The following is a 27710-nucleotide window of genomic DNA, read 5'->3' on the forward strand; positions in this document are numbered from 1 at the left end:
GGTGATCTCCTGGTCCCTGGTGGTTTCCGTGTGCCACTGCAGGCGTGAGCTCGGCGGGCTCCACGTCGGGCTGTAGAGAGCGCCGCGCGCGTCTGCAGCTCCCAACTTGCAGGAGGAGGAAATGGAGAGACGAAGACCTGGGCCACGGCCTCGCTCCCCGTTGACCCTGTTCTCCTCACCGAGCGGTAGTGAGCCGGCCTCCGAAAACCTGCCTTTTGGAGAGGTGTCCTCACCCTCGCTTCATAGTGTTTGCCTTTTGCTAAACGGACGTAATGTGTTTTAACGTAGGCTTCAAAGCTGGGAAGAAAAGTTGTCTTTTAAATGCGGTGCGTGTAGTAAAAAGCAAAATACTAGGAAAGGGTGAATCATCCGTCCATGCAAACCCGGATCCTAACAGCGCATTAAACAGCCAGAAGAGTAAATGCTTTGAAATAAATGCCCAAAATCAGCATTTTGTTTCATTAAATGAAACTTGAATTATATCCTAGAAAACCTGGGGAAGTCAGCCTGCTGACTTCGAGGTGAAGTCACCCCACGAACGTGTCCCGTGTTGGTTGTTACCCCCCCGGCGCCACATCTCTGCAGGCGGGCAGAGCGCTTTCGGGGTGCGCTGATCGGTCGAGCCTCTGTTCCCACTTGTGCGGACCAGACCGCGCCGCTCCCGAGGGGCTCCCCCGCTCCGCGTATTCCCCTCTTTCCGCCAGTCCCATCGGACCGTTATAGAACCCCATAGGAAAAAGCTTCGCCAGCGGGCCGGTTAGCTCAGTTGGTTAGAGCGTGGTGCTAATAACGCCAAGGTCGCGGGTTCGATCCCCGTACGGGCCACACAAGTCTTTTTCTTCTTCCGTGCTGCCGGGTTTGTCCCAGCGGCTCCCGGGCCGCGCGGCGCTGCCGCTGCGCAAGGACGCGGCGGGGTGGGGGGCGCTCCGCGAGCGCGGCCGCAGCCCGGGCCCGCCCCCGCGGCGTGGCCGTCCCTGGCCCTGCGAGGGCGGCTGCCACGCCGGCGGGGCTGCGGCGTGCGCGGGTCACCCCTGCGGGCACCTTTTCTTGCGTGGGGGTGCTGCTTCACGCGTGGCACACGCTCGCGCGCACCTTGCTGCTCGGCCTCGCGCCCCGCGGGCGGGTGAAGTCCCCCCCCAGGGAGCGAGGCGCGCCGCGGAGCCCGGGCTTTTCCCCGAGAGAGGGACCCCCCTCGCGTGAGCTCCCTCCACCCGGTGGATGCCGCGCGTGGGTCCCGGGGCCGCGCGCTCCGGCCGCCGCACCGCCGCAGCTTTTTGCCCCCGCGCGGCCGCCGTCGGTGCTGGGCGGCCCCGCCCCAGGGGCGCGGCGGGCCGCTGCCGGGGGCGCCATTGGCCCGCGTGCCGCCGGTGCCCCTCGCTTCGCCCCGCGCCTCCGAGACCTCCCGGGGGGGGCCGATGCGGCTCCCGCCTGCTGACGCCTGCCAAGATGGCGGCTCCTGAGGAGGGGGGCGCCGAGGCGCCGCCGCCCCCTCCTCCCGCTGAAGACGAGCCCCCCGGAGGGGCGGCTGCCGCCGCCTGCGGGGTTCCCCTCAGCGTGGCGGCGGGCAGGGCCGCCCCGGCGGCGGCGAAAGGCGGGGGCGCGGTGGGGCCCGCCGACCCGCCGCCCCCCGCGGAGGGCCCGGAGCTGCTGGCGGTGACGGAGGAGCTGGTGCAGAGCCTGGCCGCCCTGGAAACCGGTGCGGCGGCGGCCGGCACCGTCCTCTACCTGCAGGCGGACGGGAGCCTGGTGGAGGGCGCGGGGCTGAGCGCCGAGGAGCAGCGGCGGCTGCTGGAGCAGCTGCTGGTCGCCGCCGAGAGCCCGGGGCTGGGCACGGCGGAGCCGCCGCCCCCGCCGCCTCGGCACGCCGCCACGCCGCTGGCCCCCGCGGAGCTGCAGCGGGTCATCGAGCAAGTGAGCAAGGCCCAGGAGCAGCAGAAGCCGCCGCCGGCAGCCGCCCCGCTGGAGCCCTGCCCGGGGCCGCCGCCCTCCCGCGGCGGGGGGTGTCCGCCGCCCCGGGACGCTGGCCCGCTGCCGCCGCAGGCCTGTGGGGCCGCCCCGCCGCTGGCCAGCATCATGCACAACGCCGCCCAGCAGCTGCAGAGCGTGGCCCAGCAGGTCGCCATGCAGCAGGGCAAAGCCATGGCGGCCGCCCGGCTCCTCCCGCAGAAGGTAACCGAGGCGGGGGCTGGGGAGGGAGGGAGCCTGCGGCGCCCGCTTGGTGATGAAATCCACCGCCGCGGGCAGGTCTCGGGGGGTGTGTGTGTAATTTTTTAAATCTTGGGTTTTTGCCTTCTTTCTCAGTCACACCTGCCCTTGGGGTGTAGACTTGAGTCTCGCAGCTGGAAGAACTTTCAGCGTGGTTTAGAAGAATCCGCGTTTGAACGTAGATACTAGCTGCTGCGGTCAGTATGTCGGTCTGACTACACGTGCCGCTAAAACAGCTTGGAAGAGCTGTTTCGTAGTGGTTTAGTGGTGATGCACGGGTAGATAATGCGTGCCTCTCTTAAAGAAGGTGACAGTACCGGTGCTTTCGGCCCATGTTCTGGGGTGCAGGGGTTGTCAAACGATTGGTTTGAGCTGAGGCAGAAGTTTGGGTGAGGAGACTGTGAGGGAGGTGAACAGTAACACATACCTCCTCTTAATCATCATCACAAAGTTCTTTTTGAACAGAGCACTTACGACAGTATGTCCTGGATCTGGTATTCGGCCTGTGTCATTTAGCAGTTCTCCTGCGTTTGGTTTGCTGAAGGTTATGAATCTGCCTGGGTGACGGCATTGACCCTGCTATTCCTGCTAGGGCTGCTAGCAGGAAACAGGGCTGCGACATGGCCTAAGAGCAGACTTCACATGCTTTAGTTGAACAGCAGTCACATCAGTAAATGTGCAGGAAAGCCCGTAGCTGTAAGGAAGGGCATCTGTGCTTTGATGTTAAATCTGTGCTTTGATGTGTTGAAATGGAAAACTAATGATGTGCATTGGTTTCTTTGTGCTTTGCTTTAAGGGCATGTGTGTATCATCTTGATAAGTATTGTCTTTATTTGTAACTACTGTATTTGTGTAATCTCAACTCTTCCTTTTTTCCACAAAAGCAGCTGGAAGCCATTTGTGTCCAAGTTCAGCCAGGACAGATGAAGGAAACTGAAAGGCCAATGCCATCACTGGCACCAATCCAGCCCAAAACTATAACGCTGAGTCAGTCGGTTGGTAGAAATTCTAGCATACCAGGACTTGGCATTATTAATCCTCAGATAATTAGGATACAGCCTGTTACAGGAACTGAGCAGCAGCAGCAGCAGCTATTCCTGCATAGTTCTTCCGAGTCTCCAATTCAGTTGCTTATGCAGAGACCTTTACCAGCTCATGGATCGGTGTCTGTGAACAAGATTCCCCCATCTAAGATGCTAAATGGACAGAAAGTTACACGTGCCACAGTATCGGCTACGAGGTCTCCAAACATTACCATGGTTGCAGCCAGTTCAGCAAATACTCTGATACCATGCCTTGAAAAAAAACAAAAAGATGACAAGTTAAAAAAATCCTTGAAAGTGAAAACTCGTTCTGGACGGATTTCACGCCCCCCAAAATACAAAGCTAAAGATTATAAATTCATTAAAATGGAGGATTTGGCTGATGGTCATCAGTCTGATTCTGATGACTACTCTGAGCTGAGTATAGAAGATGATGAAGAAGGGAAGGTGAAGGGAAAGGATGCATTATTCAGTTCTTCAAATTATAATCTGAAACCCAAAATGTTTAAGTGTCAGACTTGTGAAAAATCCTATATAGGAAAAGGAGGATTAGCAAGACATTATAAACTTAACCCAGGCCATGGACAGCTGGAGTCTTCACCTCAAAAAATACCTTTAAATAAGCCTAATGGAAGTATATTTGTGGACAATACCCGTGGAATAAGAGAGGAAATGATGAGTCCGGCACATTTAGATTCAATTGCTGTCACTTTAAATAATGAAAATGCACTAGGTAACAATCTGGAAGAAACTGTTGATTCGAAGGCTGGAGAACAGGTAAGGTGTGTTACTCAGAAAAGCTGTCAGTTCTGTGGAAAGTAGAATGACAGTTTTGTAGCCACATAGTCTTGTACTGCTCAGAAATACCAACTGATATTCTAAATTAAATTTCCCATTAAAGTACTTTGAAAATAAAATTATTGTCTCTTGCAATGTGGCAGGAATAGTGTTCTTCCACAGGCACATAAAACAAATTGTTCACTGAGTTAATTTGTTACTGATTTTCTGACATACAGTTTTTGGACTGAAAAAACCTTGTCTGCATAAATAGCATTCTTCTCTGCATTTGGATAAGAATGCTGTGTTGTTCAGTTACAGCCTTTAGCACGATAGACAGCAAGACATCGTCTGCTCTATGAATTTCTGTTACTGAGAAAGATTTTTCTGTGATGACACTTGCTTGGAATCTAGCACTGGACCACAGCTTTTCCTAGGGCGGGTTTTGAAAGTGTGGTTTAACTACCCCTGCAAACCAGATACGTTGAAACTTGAGTCTCTGGGTTGGAAGCTACTTTAGCTGCAAATTTTTTTCCGTCATGTTTTAAGCTGGTCACTTCAAAGTAAAGTTTCTGGTTTAATATTAAAATGACTCTTTAACATCTTGCAGCAAGAGCTGATAGAACTGCTGTCCAGTAAAAAATACTCATTTAGATGTAGCAGTGTCACATTTATTACTTTTATCTGTAAATGTGAAGTTGTTCTCAGAAATGTGAAAATTTACAGCTTAAGATGCCAATGCAGCAAACAAGCCTCCCCCATCCTCTACACTCTTCTGTCATCTTTGGAAAAAGAGAATTGCCGAATACTGAAGTCTGCTCTCTGCATTGTTATGTAGTTGTTACTTCCCTGTGCAGCACTTATTTTCATCAGGATGATGGGAATTTAGAAAAATGTCAGTCTTGTAAGTAATGCTGCTACTGACTGCTAGATTGCTATTGTACCTGCCACTTTTAACTGGCAGATACGGGTTCTACAAATTTGCAGTTTAACTCTTGCTTATTTTATATAAATAAATTTTGTTACAGGTTTTGGGCAGGTAAATACTCTCTAGAAGGAATAGAAGGATTATTAAAACTCGTACATTGATGCAGACAGGAAGGCAATCAAGATCCTCACACTCAACCTGGTCTGATGTCATATTTAGAACTAATTTAGCAATTTAATCCCTGGATAGAACTGACATAAATTTGCCCTTTTTAGAACTTTCCTAATCACTAGAATAGTAGGGAGCTACTGAATATTGGGATGAAAATGTACTGATTATGAAAAGAAGCCTGATAGACCTCAGTACTGTTTAAACTCTCTTAAAAAATATTGGGACGTTCTTAGAAATTCTAGCTTGGAAGGGAAGACAAGATCTGTTCAGTAAGAAATCACTGCTTGGATCAGTAAAAAATTTTGCACTGAAATCACAATGATAACTTAAAAATAGAAAATGTTGAGTTTGCCATGTGGTCTTACAACAGAAGTTGCTGCTTAGCTGTGTTCTTAGGGAAGACCAAGGATTTTGAAATGTGGAAACTGGGCAATATATTTTGAATTTTAGTTACCAGACTTGTCACTGTTCATGGCTGTTCAGAATTTTTGTCTTCAAGTCTTCATGCTTTGACATAGTTACAGTGAAATCCAAATTTTTCTTTGGGTATGTTTTACTGCTAATTAAGCAGTAAATTACTGCTGATTATTTCTACAACCTCCTTTGAAGAGGACATACTTTAATATTTTTGAAGTAAACGTATTTAACCAACATAAAACAGCTCTTTAACTATATTCCCTTAATCTCTGTATTTTGTATGACATTTTGTGGATCAAAAATGCTAACTTTGCAAATAATGGCATCTATGTGTTGCAGAAGTAGCAGTCTTACTGATGTATTGGATTTATTCCACAACTTTCTTTGCAGTTATCCCTGTATCCAGTTTTGCATTTATTTAATATGCTATTTATTGTTTGCATAGATGAACTTAATTATAAAATTGTCTTCCTCAAAACACTGTTTAAAATAGTGAATAAATACTTCTGTCTTTCTCTTAATTAAGACTTGCAAGTCTGCAGAAAGCAGAACCTTGTTGGCAGAACAACAAAATGAAATCAGTTCAGGACACCGGGGACCCGTAGCACCAAAAGGACCTGGAAGACCCAGACGACCAAAGAGACGTGGTCGACCAAGGATGGGTGGAAGATCCAGGTGTTCTGGAAGGCTTAGCAGACCTGGTCAGTCCCCTTCAAAGTCACTTAGTAGTGTGTCAGCAGAACACAATGTATTCAGAAGAAAAGCTAGGTTAAAAGAGGTATGGTTCTCTTCTGCAATTACTTCACAAGTATTTTCTCCCTGCCCTCTTTTTTTTTTTTTCTGTTTTTTTTTTTAATCACTTATTTTCAAGGAATCATTTTCAAAAAGATTTTTTTTTTTTAAATATTTTTTTTTTGTACATCCTTGTGTACTGACAAGATGAAAGCCTAAGATGTCTTCTAAGAAGAAAACATTAAGTTGTCTTTTAAGGAAAAAGTACTTCTAGCAGAACACTGGACAAAGGGAAAATTGGAACTCAGTCTGGAAAGGGACTTTTGACATGTGGATATACTCTTGCTATCCTTTTTGTGGAGAAGGAAAGTTACTAGCTACTATTATGTATCTCCTCCAACACAGTAAAAAGAAATAAACCCTACTGAATTTGGACAACATAAAAAAAGAAAAAAACCAAAAAAAACAACCCACAAAAGAAGCTCTCAGGGGAGGACAGAATGGGGATTAAAATCCATGCAACTAACAGAGTTTTTTGTTTGTTTCCTGTGTGTTGTGGAAGATCCTTTAGGGCTACTAAATCTACTGATGTTGCTCTTCTGTGCATTGGCAACATTTGTGGTACCGAGTTTTGTCTGTATATGGGTAGTAACTGTTTTGAGGTTTTCTAATTTATCTCCTCTTTTGGTGTTATGTTTGCATCTATTCTCAAAGCTGCTTAAACATATGGTGTATCTTTCAAAAAAAAGTAGTGATATTTTATGTTCTGAATGTGGGATGCATAACCTCTCTAGGCCACTTTGCTCTAATAAACTCATTCTGGCTTTTGACAGCTAATACAACAGTGCGATAATGAAGACTTAATGGAGCTGGCTCTCCCACGTCTTACGAAGCTTGTTACAGTATATGAATTTCTGTTGATGAAGGTGAGTTTTTTTTATGTAAAAATTTTAAATTATTTTAGGGACGCTTCCGTTAGTATACATAAAAAAACTCCTTTAGAGAGGTATCTGAATTTCCTAAGTTAGAGTTGCGCAGAATGTAGATGTTCTATACATCACATCAGTCTTACACAGGCAAAACTCTGGTAGGTCTCTTGGTTGAAAGCCTTGCTTTTTGCTGCCTGGTTCAGTGGCATTTTTGAATATTCCATAATCTTTTGACTTGAATGTTTCTATTTTAAAAAGTTGACCAAAACAAACTGAGAGATTTTAATTTCATATTTTTTTAAATATAGGGAGGGGGAAACAAACCCGTTCTTTTCCCCTCTTATTTCTAGGTTGAAAAGGGGTATCCAGCCAAAGCTTACTTCCCAGATGTGTATAGGGAATTTGAAGACTTGCATAATATGGTAAAGAAAATGGCTTACGATCACCTCAGTAATTCTGATTTGCTGAGTTGCCAGCAGCCTGTTGAAATAAAAGATGCTAAGGTAATAAAGCACTCTATTTGGAACTGTGATTTTTTTGTTTTGTTTTGTTTTATTTATTTTAGATGCTTTGCATTTTCATTTTTGTCTGATAAGCTTTGCAATGCTGGTAAAGTTATTTGAAGAAAACACGTTTTTGATGAGCAAAAATGGACATTATTGTAAAGAGTCAAACAACTAACCAAAAAGAAACCCATAATAAAACTACAATTCTAGTTTATGGTAGTAGATACAACTAGAAATATGATATGTCTTGCCTATCTAGAGTAGTATGAAACTGCATGTTACTGCAAGGTGTATTTAGCATTAACTGCTAATAAAAGCACATCTTGATGTTTGATTAGGGAGGGGGCTGTATTTAAAAGGAGCGGCCTTGATTTAAAGGGATAAGTGCTTTCATTGAATGAAACTGAATGCATCTATGCGGTTCAGTGTTGTACTAACATATATGAAAGGTAGTGAATACATTAATAAAACTGTGAACTACTATTTCAGTTACTCTTCAGGTTCGCTGTTTATGCAGCTGTATCTAGAAAAACAATGTAGGTTTGATTTTTCTGGTGGTTGTTTTTTGGTTTGGTTCTTTTTTTAATGTGGATCTGTTTATCCTTATGGATCTTCATCAATCTGCGTTCCCCTTGCTTAGACTAAAACAGCTCATTGTACATAACACTTTTTGTTTTCCCTTCTCTGTTTCCAGTAGTGAAAACACTATTTTATATACTACCTCCAACAAAATTTGTAAACAGTGTGCTCATTAAGGTACATCAGCACTGAACTTGCAACTACTATGGGAGGGGAACATACTGAAAAACTCGGAGTAGGGATGGTGGAGATAAGATTTTGTTTTTTATAATCCTGGTTTAAAAAATTAAGTCCTGTATGGATTGTTAGCAGTGGTTAATATTTATTTTTCAGAATAAATCATGATGTTCACTTACATATGAAAAAAATTCCTAGAATTACTGCATGCTCCTCTGGCTATCTTGTAATTAACACTGATGTTTCTCTTTGGAGAAATGAAGTTGCACCAAATAAAGGGATGCTGTTGATACTGGCAGTCCCAAAATGTTTTGAACCTCTTTCTTGCTTCTCTTCAGTGTTAATGTGCATTCTTAATACAGAATTATGCTCTTTTAAAAAGCAAAAAGCAACCACAAACCAAACCAAACTCCAAAGCAAACAAACAAAACAACCCAGCCTTGAGAAGTTGTGTAGTAGTAGTACACCTACATAGGCATGAAGCACAGGAATGGGGGGGGGGGGTGTGGCGGGCAGGAAATCCTAAACTGTTAAGAGATACGCTTAAATAGAAAGACTTAAATGTTTTTTAAATAATGGAAAGCCTCCACAGTGTTTTTTATTAAACTCTGCTCTTAGTAATTGTCTCTGGATTCTATATATAACCATTGTACTCCTAATTCTTTCAAGTTTGCCTGTTAATATTCACCTTCAAATGAAGGTCGTGTTCTATTAATACGGAGGCTAGTAGAAAACATGGGAGTCTAGATACTTCATTGAGCTGTGATGATTGATTGTCAGATTAGACCCTGTGTAATTCTAGTTGTTTTAAGAAAACGAATCAGTATTTCAGCATTCATGTATTCAGATTGGAGAGGCTAACTTTTACTTTTTTCCTATAACTGTTTTTAAAGGTTGCTGAATCACTAGGAATTACAGAAATACTCACTGGAGAACAAAAGACGCAAGGTGTAGACTCTTGTTCACAATGTATAACTAAAATGGTTAGTGAGCAAGTGCCTGTGGAGATATTGGGACAAAAACGGTTAGCTGAGGTATGGAATACCTTTGTGAAAACTAAAAACAAAACTAAGACAAATTAAAACTTTGTAAAACACATAATTATTCCTTACAAAATCATACTAGTATTATCTGACTGGTGTTAAAGTAAGGCTTTCATGGTGCTTGGAGTTTGGAAATACTTAAAGCTACCCTCTACTGTGGTATCGTCGCAGAGCATATGAACTGGCATGCTAAATATGTACGTTGGGAAGATATTGGTAGCACTCAGGACAGAATCTCAAAGGCTTGCAGGTAATCTCATGATACAAGGAAGAAAGAATTTTGTTCAGGTGCTAGCAAATGGACGCCCCACAGTAAGAAGGATACTCAGATTCTAATAACTTGTATTGAGTAAACAGGCTAACCTACAGCAGGCTCGGACGTTGGAGAAGTGGTTGCTCTGCTAATTGGTGGTAGAGGTGCATGAAAACAGTTCCTTTCTTTCTAACAAGCCAGTTGACCAGATTTAGCCTGTCTACAGCTGTAGCAGGGAGCTGTTTCCTCTTCTTGAAAGTCACATCTCTCTGGTTCATCCCCTTAACTGTTCTACTTTTTATTTCATCCAGACTAGTTTCTGGTGGTGGATAAATAAGACTAGTGCTTTTCCATTTTCTGCCTGTGGTTAAATTTGAAGAGCTGACCAGTCTTCCTTCACTACAAAACAATGCTGGGCAGGTTGTTCACAGTCTTTTACTGAAGTTGGAGAGAGAGCTTATAGCAGTACACGCTGTACAGTTAATCACAAAGGCTCAGACAGAATCTTGATGTTGAAGCAAAGGCAGATTGTTTCAACCAAATACCAAAGTAATTGTAGTGTTTTGGCAAAGTGAGGGCTGTGTTTAAACCTTTACCTTTTAGGAAAGCCTTTAGTGTAAAATCTCGTTTTCAAGGATAGTATCAGTTCACTGCCATGAAGCACCCACAGTTAGTTTGTGATCTTTTCCAATATTGTCAGCTGTTACGGTGGCAGCCAGTTAATTATCTCTTGTGTTGACAGAGCTCAGGGGAGGAACTGTTGCCATCGGCCAAAAGGACCAAGTTAGAAGATGTAATGGAGAATGTGAATAATGCTTATGCCAGTCAAGATGAAGTGAAAGAAAAGAGTGGGAATTTGTGTACGCTGTTTGAAAAAGATGGTAACCTTTTCAGATTTTTCCAATTCTGTTCTGTTTGTGGAGGAGCTGAAAAAAAATTTTTGTTCTTCAAAGCTACTGTGTTTTTTATCTTAAGGTTTCATTTCTTAACCTGCTTCCCAGGTCCTTCAAAAGCAGCTGTTTAACTGGAAAGGCCTCATGGCAGGGGAAAAAAGTTATGGATGGTGCATATCACAGCAGTAGTTCAATCCTGAATGCATGATAATCCAGTTATTGCTACTACTGCAGCACTATGAGAATAGTACTGTCCTCTACGCGTACTTCCTGAATGCTTCCTGTCTGCCCTATCCCTTATAGTGGAGATGGTGCACGACCTTTGTGTCAGCAGTGGGAGAGCAGAGGAAGAGGAAGCAGTGCGTGTGTCCTTCCTCTTTGCCCCAACAGGCTGCAAGAGCAGAATCATCAGAGCTTTGTGGATCCTGGGGGAGAGGGCGAGAGCTGGTGCACACTGTCCTGTGTTCCAGGGGAGATGCAGGACCTTAAGATTGGAATTGAGGCATGATTTGCACCACAGTCTTTGGGTGGTTGCCTTTTTTTTTTTTTTTTTTTTTAATCCCTTGTCTCTATTCTGCCTGCCCCTCAGATTGGCAGGGCAACTGGATTAGAAAGGAAAGAGAGATGGGTTCCCAGCTGTCATCTCCCAAAACTCCACTGGACTTTTATGCAGAAGTGCTGCAGTAATTCAGAGGCGTTACGATCACTGTTGGGAAAGATTCCAGCCCTTGCCCGTCCCTAGCAAGATGTGTATATCAGCACTGTCCTCTTCCTTTCTAAATATCTTTTTCTGGTGTTGCTGTAAGCCGCTTTCCTTTTGCCCTTTGCACATCTTTCTGTCAATGGTTGTGTTTTTGTTTTCCCCCTTACTTTATTTTTCTTTCTCTGAAAGGCTCTCTGCATGACCACGCTTATTTCTTGTTGTATTACAATTTTCTTCTGGGCTACGAGTTTTCTGAACTTTGTTTCACTTGCATCTGCTAGTAGGGCTTTTGCTAGTCTACAGTACAAAAAGTTAAAAACGGCCCTTCTGCAGTTAGGCCTCCTTTGTTGTGCAGTTACATCTTTCATAACAAAAAAACCCAAACCCAACCTACTTGTTCCTTTTGATCTTCAATAATAAAAACTGACAGCTCATGCTACTGCAGCTTAGTAGTTATTGTTCAACTACCTACTGGGTTTGTGAGCTGGCTGTTGGTCCAGGTCAAATAACTGGTAGAACACACTAAATTTCTAGTGTTGTACCTTTTCTGTCACAGGATGAAAGTGCTCCTGGAGCCGTTAGCACAGCTAATTAGATATGTAGTAACTTAATGACATGTCTGAGTCCAGGATCAGCAGAAATTTTATCAAGTTTAAATGCTTCTGTCAATTTACTAATGGTAATGGGGATGAGCAGCTGACAACTTTGTGCCTGGTATATTCTTTTATCTTTCAATGCTACCGGCTGTATGCCAGAAGGAAAAAGTTATGTTTGACTTTCAGCCCACGTTGTTTTTGGGATTAAAAGAAGAATGCACCTCTTAATGTAAGGTCCCTTGGTATGGAAATGCTCAATATTATTTCACTATCCAAAAATTCCTTAGAGTATTTTTATACTGGCTTTCTCATTGGGAAGTGCTGTGAAACTCTTGTAAGGTGCTTCAGGTTTGCTAATTTGGGGGAAGAAAGCAGGGAAGTAGTCTAGCTTTTCCTCCAAAATTATTGCTGAAAAATAATTTTTTGGACATGCAACATTAGATTGCCCAACAAAATTATATTTCTTTCACCTTTTCAGGTTTTAATCCATTAAATGGAGAAATCCTGCTTTCAGAAGACAGGCATATCACTTGCTGCACAACTGGAAGTACATTACCGACAGCAGAGGAACATAATTCACTTGCTGATTCAAGACTTAGAATCGAAGCTGAAAATTCAGGTACCTTCTCCCAGACTGTGAAAATGAGGATAGAGTATTCCCAACCTGTGAACATACAGGGACCAGATATGGCAGGCGACGCGTCTCTGCTGCATACTGAAGTTGTATTGCCTGTTGAAGCAGATGGCTCATCTGAACTAGTTCAAGCGCACTTCGTGAGTGAGAACGCAGCAGGTGGACTGTCAGCTGCTGAACTCTGCAACTCTGTCTCAGAGAATGCAATGGGCAGTCAGAGCGCTGACATACCAATGAGCGAAGAAAACGGTCACAATCAAAAATATCAGAAACTGCAAGAAGAAAACCGTAATTTTGCAATTAAAGAACATTCTGAACAACTTCATAATGCTGATATGAGTGATGAGGTACAGGAACTTGAAAAAGTTTTTTCAACAAACATTGTGCCAATAAACTACCCACATAGTGCTCAGCCTGAGTCGCACCAGAATGCTGTCCAGGAAGCCTCCCTGTCTGCTCATGTGAACCATGAAAACTCTTTTAAAAACATGAACGAATTCTCTTGTGGGACAGAGGAACAACATGAGCTGGAGAATACAGTTACTGTAGATGAAGCTGTAGCCTTTGAGATTACTGATGAGAGCCATGATTTTTTGTCTCAGGGACATGAACAGATTTTTATTCAGACTTCAGATGGGCTTATCTTGTCTCATCCAGATACTGCTGTTTTGTCTCAGGCAGAAGGCATCGTTATTGTAACCGATTCCAATGGTACTACAATGCACATTCGCACACCTGAGGGGATACCTTTGGAAACCGTGGAAGCACTACTGGCAATGGAAGCGGATGGCCAAAGTGAAGATATTTTGCTCTCGCAAAGTGAATTGGAGCCATAAATTAGAAAACTGTATATGCTTTCTTCTGGAAAAGACTGACTCTATAAAATGTATATTTTTCTAATGTGAATACTGAAATAATTGAAATTTAACTTATTTGTAAACTGTTTCTATGCCCTGTACTTTTTATAACTTATGTTTATATAAATCTAGCAGCATTGCAACCAAAAATTCTAGAATTAACATCGTTCTATTTGCTTTATATGTTGGGGGTGGTTGGAAAGTGGAAATCTGTCAACCCTAAAACTGTTGCACTATTCCCTTTTGTTACATAATTCCTTTTCTCTCTAGCCATCTAAAAATGCAGTAAGTTGTACTGCTGTTCAGCAGTGATGTGCTGTGTACTGGCAAGCTGTATATGGGTAAAATAAAAACCATATTAGAAATGTGCATTTTCTGTGCTTTTAAGATGACAAAACACTTTGTTATTGCACTTTCTTAAAGCTAGCTTGAATATTGATTAGCATCTAAACTTGATGTGCATAAATCTGCCTGGAAAAATGGGCAGTTTTAAATATAATCCACATTTGTGCATTCCAGGAACGATGTGACAGCCTAGCTGATCCTTACTTAAATAAGCAACCACTGAGTTAGAGACAAAAATAGCCCCAAACAAGATCTGATTTGTACTGAACTGTTGGAAATGTATTTCAGGATGCTTGTCTCATGTTCAGCCACACCTTCAAAAATTGCTGTTACTTAGACAGAAATGGGAAGGTGCGTAAGTAGTGATCTGATTTTCCTTAATGAGATACCAAATTCTTCTTTTACTTTAGTCCATGATGGTCTATTTTTGGTAGATTTGTATTATACTTTTTTCTTTCAGGTGATGCATCCTTTATCAGTTCTAAGCTTTGACCCTCCTAGTGACTCCATGCTGACCTGTAATCATAATGAAAAGGTATCCTTGACTATAATCCCTGTTTCTCTGTGCAGAGAGAACTTACCAAATTACTTATCTACTGCTATCTTGTATTTTTGTCATACTTTCAGTATGTTGCTTGGATGATAATATTTTGTGGAGACCTCCCAGCAGCTTCTTGTCTAAGGCACTGTTTTATCTTTCAAAAAGCTTGGCAGGAAAAAAAGAACAGCCTTAAATGACCAGTATGTTTTGTTGATGAGCTATTGTAGACATTACCGAAAACTGGCCACATACCTTTTAAAATGTGTGCGTCACCTCATTGCTAAATACATGAGGCTACTGAGATAACTGGACAAATCAGCTAAAAGGACCTGTAATATGCAGGAGACTGTTCCTAAGTATGAACACTAATTTTTCATGGTCTTGTTACTGTGAAAAAACTTACACTAAAATTGAATCTAAACAAGAGAAAGGATAATTTAGAGATGGAAAAATCTGCTCTACTATACCTCTTTAACATGGTTTGGGGTTTTTTTTGTTGTTTTTCCTGTTTGGTTGTTTTGTGGTTTTTTTTTTTTTTTTTTCCTTAGTTGCATAAGTATAAGATAAATTCGATTAGCCAAAACACTGCATTTTATGTGTGGATATGAAAGATGTCATCATATGTTAGTGAGCCTCCTGTCTGGTGGTTGGGTTTATGGTGGTTTTTATTTTGGGTTTTTTCTTCCTTTTTTTTTTTTTTTTTTTTTTTTTTTTAAGGACGTGGTAGTGGCCAGAGCATACAGGCCTACCTTATAAGTGAAGATACCATACCAAGCAAGGTTCTGCTGGTCTTTCAAAGTTTAACTGCAATGAGCAATTCTTTATTACACTCTTTTGTACTGTCTATTAACTGCATCTGAGGGCTTCAAATGTAACAATCAGCTGCTTTTAGAGCTATAATGACAAAACATCTCTGCAATGATTTTGCAGTAATCTGTGTCCGATAGCAGTCAGTGAGCAAGGGGGTCTGTGAATATGAAGACTCTTTTTGAAGAGCTTACTTCCTCTAAGAAACAAGAACAAATGATAACTTCCATCTGTGCAGAAAATGAAAATTTGCTTCAATTCTGCCTTCCCTATTGATTTACACATGCTGGGAAATACAATACACCTACTCTCATCTTAAAAGAACAATTCTATAAATGAACCAACCTTTTCTCCTTGGAAAATATTTTTCAAGTATGAAGGTGTTTCCATAGTGACAAGGGTCTGGCCATACTCAGATAAATTAAGGTGGCTGTTAAACTAGGTGGAATGCTTGCACAGAAAAATAATAAAACTCAACAAAAAGCTATTCATAACTGATTGTATTCTCCTTGAGCTACAGCACAATTTCTTTTTAGATGCCAGAAATTTGGGGTAAGAATAGAACACTATTAAGCTGTCAAAAACAACCCTGTTGTTGAATAGAGCAATGTGTTAAGAAAACTTTTCCAATTCATGTCTGTCTGTTCCGTTATTGCAGGAAATTCATGTATTCCCTTTACCAAGCTTACGGCGTTTTCAGCTTAGAACTAGTTACGTAAGTGACCCTGCTCTTCCTATCAGAAATCTGTTCCAGAATCTCTCAGTGTTTAATTAGATTTTTCTAGTGTCAAACCACAGTCATTATGGTCATTTCATAGCAGTGTGCATTTCATATGTCTTAGTTCAAGTAGTTGTTTCAAGGAGATTCAAGGGTAAACACCTGTCAGGGCACAACAAGGAGTCAACAGGACTTAGAGATCTAAACAGTTTAGGTAGGAGCAGGTCATACAGGCAATCAGTAAGTGGGAGGAACTTAGATTATTAATCATAATGAAGTAAGCGGAAGGCCTAGATTCACTACACATTAGGGATTTAACTAAAAATTTGATGACATAGCTGCATGGTTTCCACATTGTAATATGCATTTCTGAATAGTGATAATTTGCAGTAGCAGCTACCAGTTATTAAAGGCTGGGTATGTGTAGCAGCTTAGCCATGCTAACCAGGTCTGACGTAACGGTACACTACAGTGGTCATTATGTCTTTAGGAGTGAAAGCAAATAAGGGTATTGAATTCCGCTTCAGCATTTAGCTTTTGCATTAACCTCTTTTCCAATAAAGCAGCATGAAAAAGAAAAGAATTTGAGCCATCGGCTCTTGTCATGTAAACGGCTAACCAAAAATACAGCGGGGGCACACCTTTAAACCAAAACCACCCAACATCAGAAACAGTAATTGAAGGAAAAACTCAATAAGCCCTATGACAGGAAGCAAACAATATAGGCTAAGGCCATGACTTGAAGCAGGTCATGTTTTTATTCAACAGATGCTTTCATGGAACATCTCTAAAAGAAAAAAGTTACAATGAATTAAAAGAGATGAGACCTTTTCACATAACTACTGTGGAATGGTGATCTGTTCTAAACCTTCCCAGTATGCTAGTTAAGGCTAGGATCCCTCTTCGAGAGAGATGTACCTAACCATACTATATTCAAAACCAAACCAGAATTTACACTAGTGTCTGTGACAGCTTTTCAGAACCACATACCAAACTGTGTGGATCCTTTTGGATCCACTCTTAGATCCTGCCTTTTGTGCTTTCCTTTCCTTTTCCCCATTTATAAAGCAAGTACAAAAGCACTAGCCCTGTTAAGTTGTGAAAAAGACCCAGCCCCATGGAAGATCAAGTAGTGCTGAATTTCTAGGTTGAAAGGGACAAGGTAGGTATTTTAGACTGTCAAGACTTGGGAAGTAGTTACATTCTTTGCTGTAGGTGTCTGTGTGAATTGAACCCCCCCCCGCCCCGACCACCAAGTAGTGCTTATCTCTTTCTGATTATAGGGGACCTGGCCCCCCTGTAGCCTCTATTGCACTTAAAATGGATAAAGCAACCAAAACCAGATTGTCCCATGAAGAAAAAGGAGTATCAGCTGAGACAAAATCATACATACAAATAGAGAAAAACATTTTTAATAAGTTTTACAAAAATTCAACTTACTTGGTAAGCCTTGCAATTTGCCATTTCAGTTTCATGTAAGCATCATGAGAAGCAAGTCATGTAACATTTGAAATTCTAGCACTGCCTATGTCCTGTTTCTAGCAGCATGGCTTCAAGTAGTAGGTTGCTGCTGTTCTCGATGTAAGGCTGGTATAACCATGATGATAAATAGACCATCATCAGATCCTGGTCAGCAGAATGAGCAATTTCTTGTACAATTGTTTGCTTGAGTTGTAGTTCCTTCCTGTACATTTCAGAGAGCTTCAGAGAAACCTCATCTGAAATGGATTGAAAAACCAAGCACACTGACCAGAACATTTCAGCAATTCTCTAAAAGTTAAATTATACTTGTGATATGTTGATCATTAAAAAAACCTTACCGTACATAAGCTATTGCCCATATTTAGACTTCTTGGTTTTTACAGCATTAATGATATTTGTACACTAGAATATAAAATGCTAAACAATTTCCTCAGCTTCTGGATATATTTTACACACTCGTGATTTTGACATGAATCTCCTTTTAATTCTAGAATAAGCAGTGGTATTGATTCTCAGGACCCACTGTAAAATTAGCACTTATAGCTATTCTTTCAAATAACTGAAATTTGCTGTTAAAATTTGGTAATGCTATCTTGAAATACAAGCTTCACATTTTAGAGTAACTGTTGATTTGAGCTAATCTAAAGGATGTTCCCACATGCTGTCAGGCACTTTAGCAATGCCTGATCACCAATAAACGATACCAACAGTGAAAAATAACAGTAAAACAACAACAGACCAAAACTGAAGTGTGTAATGTAAAAATTAATATTGTTACTAGTTATGTTAGTAATACTAGTAGGGGAGTTAAAATATATTTAAGTAATAACCTTTAATTGTTTGACTTTCTAAAAAATAGCCACATAAATTATTTTTAAAGACTGATCTTGTATTTCTAACTTAGCCTGAACTATCAGTACCTTCATGAGAATTTAGTCTTTCATGGAGTAGAGAGCATCACTAAATGATTCAGTCACAACGAGTGTTTTGACAGCAGTTGTCTTTGTCATTCTTACCCTTTTAAGCTGGCAGAAACTAATACCTAAGATTCCCACTAACTTGTGGTAGTGAAGTAAGAAGCAGGGCTTCACAGGGTATGACTTTTACTTCACAAAGGCAGCAGTTGGTTTGCACACAACCAGGCTTCTCTTGAATTCAAATAGTTTTAAAACTGCGGTAATACCAGTTGGGAGGCAGGTACCTTTTGCCATCAAGTGAATGCTAAAAGGATTGATATTAACAGCAGACAGTAACTGAACATTACTTTACTTGTCTTGACTGACACTGAAGTCAGAGGTATTTTTCTCTGGCTGCCTGAGAATCAGCTGAGGTATAGCTTATTCTTTGCATTCAAGGATTTCATTTCAATGTCGAATAACAAGTCAAGTCAGTTAAGTCCATGGCTTAACACTACCAAGTTGCAAATACGTCTCTCCCTACAGAGGATATGGCTGTTGCAGCTTGGACGCTGTAAGCTGCTGACAAGCTTAGTTTTATGCTGTAATTGTTGCATGTCAGACACGCTTGGCAATTCATACAAGCACTCATCAGCAGTAACCCTAAGCCAAGTGGTGCATTCATGTGTTTATTGATTAGTCAATTATAAAGGAGACAGATACACTCTCCCTCTCTCTTTAAGGCAAGACATCCAGATAAAAGGGTTTATTTTTCAGTCCTAAATTAGATGACATCAATGACACAGTGCAATTAGCTAAGATAATCAATATTTTACTTACAGAAGTATGGTGTGGGCCACGTATGAAAGAAGGGTGCTGTGCAATTCCCAGCTCCATAATGGAATGTTTCCAAGTCACAAATTGCTTTAGTAGTTGAAGTAAGCTTTTCCATTTTCAACTGTATTTTTGTCTGAAAATGATTAACATGTAATGTTAGTGAACATCTTAAGAACATTAAGCTACTATAATCTTAAACATTTTTTTAAAACACACTATTTCTGAAGACTATTTAGTCTTAACATTTCTAATTCACTTTTTTTAACTCCAGACAGGAATCAAAGCTGGAATTTATATAAAGATTTAGCATGAGATACCCTAAAATTTTGAACACTGCAGATATGACTTACTGACTCTGATTTTGCATAATTCTTTTGTTTCCCCCATGTAGAAATATATTAAAGCCCTCTCATTTTTTCACCTCTCCCTGGGTTTTTCCTATAGCAATTACTGGGAAAAAATATCAGACTGTCTATGAACAAGTGTGGCACAAGCCCTATGAACACATGCTTTCTTACATTACCATGTCAAGATGACTTAAATTTGATTTCAAAAGATCAGCAGGTGAGAAAATTGACTACTACTACTATTGACAATATATCTAGGCTGACTTAACAGCTTGCTTTGAAAAACAGGTCATTCCATCCACTTCCTTCACATTCACCTGACCATGTGCATTACTGAAGGGGACCATTATTTACAAGAAAATGGAGCTTGCAGGCAGTATCTTTAAGTCAAGAAGCTAAAATACAGATATTTCTATAAACTTGTAAGCTGGTACAAACCCATAAGGAATGAAAAATAAAATCTCTCTAGTAGCTATGTTTAGTATCCAATCTAACACTGGCTGCTTAGACTCCTATTACCCGGGAGTAACAAAAAATTTCATCAACACACTTGGTAGTCTGAATACAAAACTACAAGGGGAAAAAAAAAGGAAAAAACCCTAATTTACTGTTACTTTTTCCCACAGAACAAAATTTGAGGAAAATCTAGCTCCTTTCCTGCTATTCTAAATACTGAACTGGTATCCTGTCTATACAAAAAAAAAAGATCTATCATCTTTTTAATGGGCCTCCCCTTTGACAGAAGGCTGTAAAAGTTATTTTTAATAAGAATTCTAAATTACAGTATCAGGCAAAAAAATATTCTTTTTGCTTCCTGTCAAACTGACAGGTGACATTAATTCATAGCAATGTATCCAGAAAAAAGGTGGGTTACATAATTATCTTGTTCTACTCTCCGGAGAAGTTCTGCACAGAAAATGCAGGTAGGCAGACTAAAAATATAACTGCGTTATGTCTGATCCAAGAGAGCTGCAAGGATATGATGGCAGGTAAAGCACTACTTTATGCTTTGTTGTTTGTTTTGTTCTAAACAGCAGGAATATTCAGGATGAGAAAACAGGTGCAGCTTTAGAATGCACTTTTTGTAATACTTGTTTTCAGAAGATCACTTTATGAAGAGAGGGTAGAATTATAAGAAGGCAGATGTAAAACCAGCTCTCAGTTTTACCAATCAAGCAAATAAATGATGCACACGTTTATAATCATTTAGGTTTGAAGCCAAAGAACTATGAATGAAAATCCCAATTTTCGTTTACAACAAATACTTGAGAACACTTCCTTATGTCATACTTGAACACACTTGGAATTGATTGATATTGATTAAGATTGAAAAATGAGCATTACCATATGCTTTAATGTCTCAAGTAATTCTAAACAGCAATTGTCCAGTTCTTCATTGTATTTTGGAGTTGGCTTTTTAGATTCTGTGGTACTGTTATCACATGCTATCTCCAGTTTGTTGTCTTGGAATCTAAAACAGAAACATAAGGCAGAGTAAAAATTGCATACAGGTTTACTCGAGCTGTGCAGATTTAAAATCCATGTGGTCTGATCCCACAAGATCTCTCTCTCACAGGCTCTTTATAAGAATTCCCACATAAAAGTAGTAAGAGACATAGCTAGTCATATAAGCAATTGGGGCTGGTACCATAATCTTCAGAGAAACATATAATTACTCTACCTTAGAGCATGTGCTTGAAAAAACAGTTGCAGGTGTTAAGATAACACCTATTCCCACTTTACCCTGCCCCTGTGTTGGAAGTTATTCTCTCATAATGGACGAGGTGTGCCCAAGCTTCAGCTGCTCCAGCTCACGATCTGGTGCCTCACCACAAACTCACCTTCCTGCACAATTTAAGCCAAGCCATTTAACTGTGAACCCAAGGCAGCTAAGGTGCACACACCTACCCTGTCTTGCTGACTTTCCCACGGCAGCTGTAAACTCAGTCAGGGGAGAGGGAGTTGCTAGAGAGCAGAAGCAACATCTGACACTATTACAGCAAAATATTCCTGAGCTTCTACCTGTCAGAACCCTGTCAGACAAGCCCTGTTCGGCCGTCAGGACTCTGGAGAAGTTTCTTCTCAAAACCCTGTTAGTTATGGGTTTTTCTTTACAGCATGAAGATAACTCTACCAAAGTGGGTTTTGTTGTTGTGAGATTTTTTAAAATGATTGCTGTTACAACTTTTTTATCGATAAAAATCACTGATTCTTTCTTAAAGTCTGCTGAAATTGATTTTAGTGAAATTTGGTAATACTGGCCTCAGTGTAAATATGCAAGCGAGTAAGGGAACTCCCATGAGCTGAGATCTATACGATTAGATTCTAACTTTGTATATTATATAAGTATTTTAAATATCTGCTATGCTTATGTATAATAAACATTTTTAATTTCTTGTAAATACCATTACTTTGTGAGATTATTTTAATCTTTGAGACATTTATTGAATGTAAATCGTTTATGTAACCAAAAAGTGCACATGCTGAGTTTGATCTAAGAGCTAGCTTAACCACTCAGACACGTTCTTTCCCCCATCTCCAAAACGAACTTTCTAGTGAAGAAAGCAGATTAATTTCTCAATAAAGGCAATCTTTATGCTGTCTTTACTTGTGTGTGTTATTAGCAGACTTACTGCTCACTGATCTTCATGTTGACTATTTTGCTTGCTGTAGCAAATCCATTATCGTTCAGTCTCTCCCATTTCATCATTAAATTATGCCAGTCTGCTGCATTATCTTTAATTTTTCTTGCACTGACAGATAAAACAGGTCTTCTTGGAGTACCATCAGCAGGACTTTTTGCTATATAAAAAAATAAAAGAAATTCAAGCCATCTAAAGCATACAGAAACAAATCAGTGTGCTGTCCAGCAGCTGTTTGTGTGAACGATCTCCTTGCTTTACTGCTGAAGTAAAACGGAATTTATATTGATCATCTTCAGTCATGAAACCTAATTTCTCATCTTTCAGCTTGATTACTGTTCCCAAGGAAATGTTATTCGAAAAGTGCAAGCATGTTCTGAGATGTGATGCTGTAACCGGGCCAAGCAGCGGCTCGGCAGGACTGACCGATCCAGCGGCCCCTGTTAACATACGACAGCCCAACGCTAACGCCGCGTGCGGCGGTGAGAAATCACGGCAACGGTTACCGCACGCGTGCGGTGCTCACGCCGCGGACTATGAACTAATTCATGTCTACACGTGAGCTTGAAGCGTCTTGGAGAAAGTGGGGCCCCGCTGAAGATGGGGGGTGCTGCCCCGCCGAGCGCAAGGCCCGCGCTTCCCGGGGTGTCCGCTGAGGACCGCGCAGCGACGGCGCCCGCTGACCTCCCGCACCGCCTCGGGGGAGGGCGGCCCCCGGCCCAGCTCCAGCAGCCGCGCCTTCAGCCTCGGGGCCCGCCCCAGGGAGCCCACACACGTGGCAAGACGCGGGTGTCACTCGCTTCTCCCGGGGGCACGACCGAGGTGCTGGGCGCCTTCCCCGCCCGCACCCACATCCACACACGGCCGTAAGGGGCTGGCGGAGCACCGCAGGCACCTCAGTTGTTTACTCAGGAAGCGCCAGGACGCGGCCCCTGGCTTCTCCCCGCTGCCCCAGGCCCCCCCGCCGCCCCTCGTTCCCACCGGGGAGCGGCCAACCCCAGGGCTCGGCGCTGCCGCTCGGCGGGGCGAAGGGACCAGCCCCCTCCCCAGCCGCCCTCCCTCACTCACCCGCCATGGCGGCGCCCCGCCACCCCGCGGAAGTGCGCTCACGTCCGGCCCCGCCCAGGCCCGGCCCCGCCGAGCGGCGCAGCCAGCCGGGGCCGCCGCCGCCTCGGGGCCTGGGCGACGCCGCGCTCCTTCCCTCCGCTCCCCGCCGGCAGCTGTGGCCGCCCCGCGCTCCTGAGGAGGTGAGTGGAGCCGCGTTTCCGCGGAGATGAGCGGGAGCCGCCTGAGGGTCTGCCCCGACTCTCGCTCCCCTCCCTGGTCGCCGCAAGCGGGGCCTGCCGCAGCTGCCTGTTGCGGCCGGGCTGAGCGGGCGAGCCCGGCACGGCGGGGGGCGGAGCGGGCCGGCTCTCCCGCCCGGCTCGCCCTCGGGGAGCGCTGGCCTGAGGGTGTGCTGTGGCGGTTGGGGAGGGGGAGGCGGCAGTTACTTGCCCGCGGAGTGGCTGGAGGGGCTTCGCCATCCCCCACCGTCCCGGCCCGGGCTCTGGGTCTGGGTGGTAAATCCGGCATAAACTGAGGTAAACCGGCGGGAAGGCGAGGCGCTTTGCCGGCTGTCCGCCCGCAGCCCGCGGCTGTGTTCTTGTTCCCCTGTCAGGAGCTGCAACCCCTCAAGCGCTAGAAGGCGGCGTATTAGGAAGGAACGGTTTGAAACACCTGTCAGAATATAGAAATATATTTAAGGAAGGAAGGTTTTCTAGAGAAACTGGGTGTCCCAAGACCATCAGAGTGAGTAAAGCCTGGTTTCTGCAGCCCCCCTTGGCGTACCTGCATGCACAGTGACCCCAGGTGCTCCTTTTCCTGTCTGTATCTGTCACTTAGGTTTGCTGGTTTGCTTTTTTTTTTTTTCTTTCCAAAAAAGCTCTTCTGAGCCAAACAGGCGTGTTAGGTAATCACGACCTGCGTTCTGGCTGATCCTCCGCCTGCAAACGGGACGCAGGAAAGTAGAGCTCCTCGTTTCTGTGGGCTGTGAATTTGTGTTCTCCCCTCGGCTTGGCATGGGTTTACTGTGAAAAGCTCTGGAGGTGTGGCAGTCAGGTAGCATGCTCCTTGGGCTAAAAATGTGAGAAGTATTAGAAAATCACTTTCTGTTGGCAGATCCATCTGCGATCAGAGGCTGCTGTGTTTAGTTGTGGTCATATATATGAGCTTGTTCACACTATGAAAAGCTTATATTTAAGCTTTTATGCCAAAGAATTAAACCAGACCTGTTGTCCCTCTTGTACAGACAGGACACTTGGGCTCAGAGAAGTGCAGTGACAGCTTTAGCCTCCTGCAGTCAGTCTGTGGCATAACCTGGCACTGAACCTTTAACCACTGCCTATCTGTTTAACCGTGGGATTATCTCTCACTTTAGTTGCCTCTGTTAGGCAGCCTTATTCCTGCTTCTGAGATCAGAGAAAATTTTAAGAAGTTTGCTTTTCAAAACATGGCCTTGAATGCAATATCTGAAAATTTGTTGTGAACTTTGTGAGTTGAGAAGGAAGGACTCTCTTTGGTGATTGTTTCTGATGTGCAACATAAGGTATTTTTCTCTACTTTATCTCTGCTGCAGGATAGCTGCTTAGCACAAGCTGATTTGCCCTGTGCAGCTGTTACATACTTCAGAGTAACTGTGGCTGACACAGTGAACATGTGCATCCAATTCCAAAATCTGAGAAAATAGATTATATCCACTGTTTGCCTTTGATTAATGAAGTAGGAAAAGCAGATAACAAATAATCCTAAAGCTGTTAATAAAGAGACTACATGTGATACACAACTGTGATTACAGGGATGTTGAAGACTTTAGGCTCAAAAGCAGAGAACTGTGGTGGTTATGTGGTTTTTAAATATATATTGGCCACATTGCAGTCCTCTAGTCCTTTATACATTTGTTTTGTGTAGGTAAAATGACTTAATTAGCAGTATTTTTAGTAAAGTGATGATTTGAGCTTTCAGTTATATGTTTTCACGCAGGCAGTGCAAGTGTTTTGTTAGTCTGTAAACCACTCAAGATGACACTAATTTGCGTATGATGGCAAGAAATGGTAGTTTATTAATATATTTTTTGATTATACAGGGTGAATGGGTTATAGAGAACAAAACTTAATTTCATTGTTTTACAACTTTGCCATCAGAGAAGATTGAAATATGATTGTATTTAAATTTTGTGAAGAGTGAGACCCCTAACCTAACAGAAGTTTTTTTAAATTTAACTTAGTACATGACAAGAAATAATTCTATGGGGGGAAAAAAACCCCATATCAAACTCTCTCTTTTTTCATCTTTTTAAATTACTTCTGAACTTACAAGACACGCATCAGGTTGCAGGTAGGGTTGTTGTAGAGGAAAGAGTAATAGTCTTTATCTGGATAATACTAATTTCCATAATTCCATAGTTTGTAATGAATTACTGTGTTTTAACAGTTCAGCTGATGTGGAAGGATAAATGATGGGAACTAAGAGAGAATGGATTCTGAGGACTTGCAAGGTCCTTTGGCACCCGGGGAATGTGAGGTGATTCCAGCTACAAGCACAGCTTTGGATGATGACAGATGTGAATTGTAGGGGTGACAAAGAGGACTTAAAAAAACAAAATATGAAAAATTCATGAGGCAGTAGCTGGTGAGTGGTATAAGTTGATATTAGACAGAGGAAGATTTGTACGTGTGAGACTCAGGATGAAGACTGGATTTTATTTTATTCGAAAAAAGAAAGGAGGGAAAAAGAAGACCAGTAGCTAGTAAAATTACTAAACTGGCAAAGCAGCATGTTTAGAACAGCAAACGAGACTTTAGCAGTGGGGTCTCTATTAGGAATATAGGATAGAAAATAGACGGTGTGTGAAAATACTGTAAGAGAGTGGTGATGCACTGAGGTTATCTGTTAATTTAGTAAACAACTCTAAAAGAATGACAGAATCACAGAATTGTCTAGGTTGGAAAAGACCTAGAAAATCATCCAGTCCAACCATCAACACAACATTAACAGTTCCCAAGGAACTCTTCAGAAATAGTTTGGACACAGTAATTAGCTAATCCTTGTGGTATTTTATGAAATAGGTGTCATGACAGGTAGTAAACACTGGAAGAGAGTGGAATTAACTTCCAAGCTCTAGCAGGCAGTAAAATTTATCACAATTAAGAATGTCTAATAACTGCTGCTAGCTTATTTACTTGCAATTTTTGTAACACAGATAAAACGTGGGTCCAAGTTACCAATCTTTATTCCTGTGGTCTTGTCTAACGTGGGCTTGAATGGGTAATGCCATGCAAGTAATCCCTTTGGATTTAATGGAATTGTGTGTTCACAGTAAGTGTTACAGGGCCCAAAGCCAGTGTGCTGAATCCTCCTGCAGAATAACCAAAATAGTTTGAAAATTGAGACATCACAGTAATGGAGGTATTAAACTAGAGCAGCTATATTTTTCCTAATGTAGTTGATATACACTGTAAGCAATGTGTGAAGCTGCCTGAGAAATGCCATTTTCCATCCTTCGAGAAATAAAAACTAGGCACAATAGGACATATCACGTAAATTGCAGTAGGAATACTTTACAGAATAATTTTGAGCATTTAGAAATGTTTCTAGCTTCAATAGGCGTATTTCTGTTTTTCATTTCTCTAAGGAAGTTATAACTGCTGAAGCTTAAGAAAGTGTTCAGTGTTGCGGGCTTAAACAACTGTAGAAAACTTCCGTCTTTACAGAAATCCAGAATTCTTGTCTTGGAAAACTGCAAGTATTTTTGGCAGATTCTAAACCATTCAGACTTGCTCATGGCAAAATAAAATTCAAGAAGTGAAGGTTTCTTTCCTTTTCCGTCTTCCAAAGTCATTCATGAGGGGAATAGCTACTGCTGCAAAATGTTCTCGTCAAGGCTGTCACCCCACAATGAGAAAAATTACTAGGTTGAATTAATTTTTAAAAATATTTTTTATGTACATTATGGTCATATCAGCTTTTTCTGAAGATCCCAGTACATTATTACTATAATGAGCTCTGACTACATTTTTTTTTTGAAGAAGGCAAACAGAATCTTTGTTTCTGTTATTCTTAGAAAGATACCAGAATTGTCTCCTAAGTATATTGACAGTGTTGATCATCAGCATGAAATTATTTGCTTAATCATAAAGGGAAACACAGACACAGGGTACTTTTTCTGTTTGCTCCTTATCTTTCTAAATTCCGTTGCTACATGGGTGTTTTCCAGTGTTTGTCAAACTCAGACTTCTTTCATTTTTCCATTGCCTCTTTCTTCCCAGACTGTTCTTCTTCATTGGTTGTTATTTGATTATATGGCAGATGTAGCTCTGAGTTGTTTCTCAACCATGTTTTTCTTGGGGTGCAGGGCATTAAGGAGTTGAGCATGAATACTAGTTTGACACTTTGATCTTAAGCTCCATCTAACACAGTGAATATCCCATGCTCTCAGCACTGGGAGGATTGAGGGGAGAGCTTGCAAGTAGATGAAGAAATACGCTGCACGGATTGTTCAGTGTCAGAGCCCTAACGGTTCTTTCACTAGCCACATGAGAAGAAATACTGCATTTGAACTCAACTTTGATGAGCTCACAGCTGCAAGAAAAAGAGATTATCCCATATTTAGTGGTT

The 27710-nt window shown here is 42.1% G+C and overlaps 3 protein-coding genes and 1 non-coding gene across 12 annotated transcripts in view; 3 read left to right on the top strand and 1 right to left on the bottom strand.

Moving 5' to 3' along the window:
• Nucleotides 1-751: 751 nt before the first annotated feature.
• Nucleotides 752-825, top strand: TRNAI-AAU (transfer RNA isoleucine (anticodon AAU)). Its single transcript has one exon. It is a non-coding gene; the product is annotated as a tRNA-Ile (tRNA).
• Nucleotides 826-1354: 529 nt separating this feature from the next.
• On the top strand, nt 1355-13812 carry ZNF839 (zinc finger protein 839). 2 transcript variants are annotated; one of them, XM_074825142.1, is made up of 8 exons: nt 1355-2169; nt 3090-4025; nt 6068-6319; nt 7107-7199; nt 7553-7705; nt 9358-9498; nt 10503-10641; nt 12431-13812. In XM_074825142.1, exons 1-8 carry the CDS (start codon nt 1447-1449, stop codon nt 13420-13422), a joined length of 3429 nt encoding a protein of 1142 aa, XP_074681243.1. In that variant the 5' UTR covers nt 1355-1446; the 3' UTR covers nt 13423-13812. The 2 variants fall into 2 exon arrangements, with proteins under 2 accessions (XP_074681243.1, XP_074681244.1); XM_074825143.1 differs by having other exon boundaries at nt 3093-4025.
• Nucleotides 12730-23260, bottom strand: CINP (cyclin dependent kinase 2 interacting protein). 3 transcript variants are annotated; one of them, XR_012623353.1, is made up of 6 exons: nt 23127-23260; nt 22050-22218; nt 20761-20887; nt 19073-19202; nt 17295-17572; nt 12730-12858 (listed from the first exon to the last, which is right to left on the bottom strand). XR_012623353.1 is itself a non-coding variant. In XM_074825144.1 (5 exons), exons 1-5 carry the CDS (start codon nt 23131-23133, stop codon nt 17370-17372), a joined length of 636 nt encoding a protein of 211 aa, XP_074681245.1. In that variant the 5' UTR covers nt 23134-23260; the 3' UTR covers nt 17251-17369. The 3 variants fall into 3 exon arrangements, 1 of the variants encoding a protein (XP_074681245.1); XR_012623354.1 differs by lacking the exon at nt 12730-12858 and adding an exon at nt 16590-16641; XM_074825144.1 differs by lacking the exon at nt 12730-12858 and having other exon boundaries at nt 17251-17572.
• Nucleotides 23184-27710, top strand: part of TECPR2 (tectonin beta-propeller repeat containing 2) — a 43841-nt gene continuing 39314 nt past the window's right edge. For 5 of the 6 annotated variants that reach the window (XR_012623351.1, XR_012623352.1, XM_074825137.1 and 2 more), the window contains exon 1: nt 23184-23305. The gene's annotated coding sequence lies outside the window, so the exon portion shown is untranslated. Of the gene's footprint in view, nt 23306-23720; nt 23847-27710 lie in introns of those variants that run through there. The other variant, XM_074825139.1, reaches the window with a different exon arrangement.

This window comes from Strix aluco, chromosome 4 (assembly GCF_031877795.1).
Source record: "Strix aluco isolate bStrAlu1 chromosome 4, bStrAlu1.hap1, whole genome shotgun sequence".
NCBI lineage: Eukaryota > Metazoa > Chordata > Aves > Strigiformes > Strigidae > Strix > Strix aluco.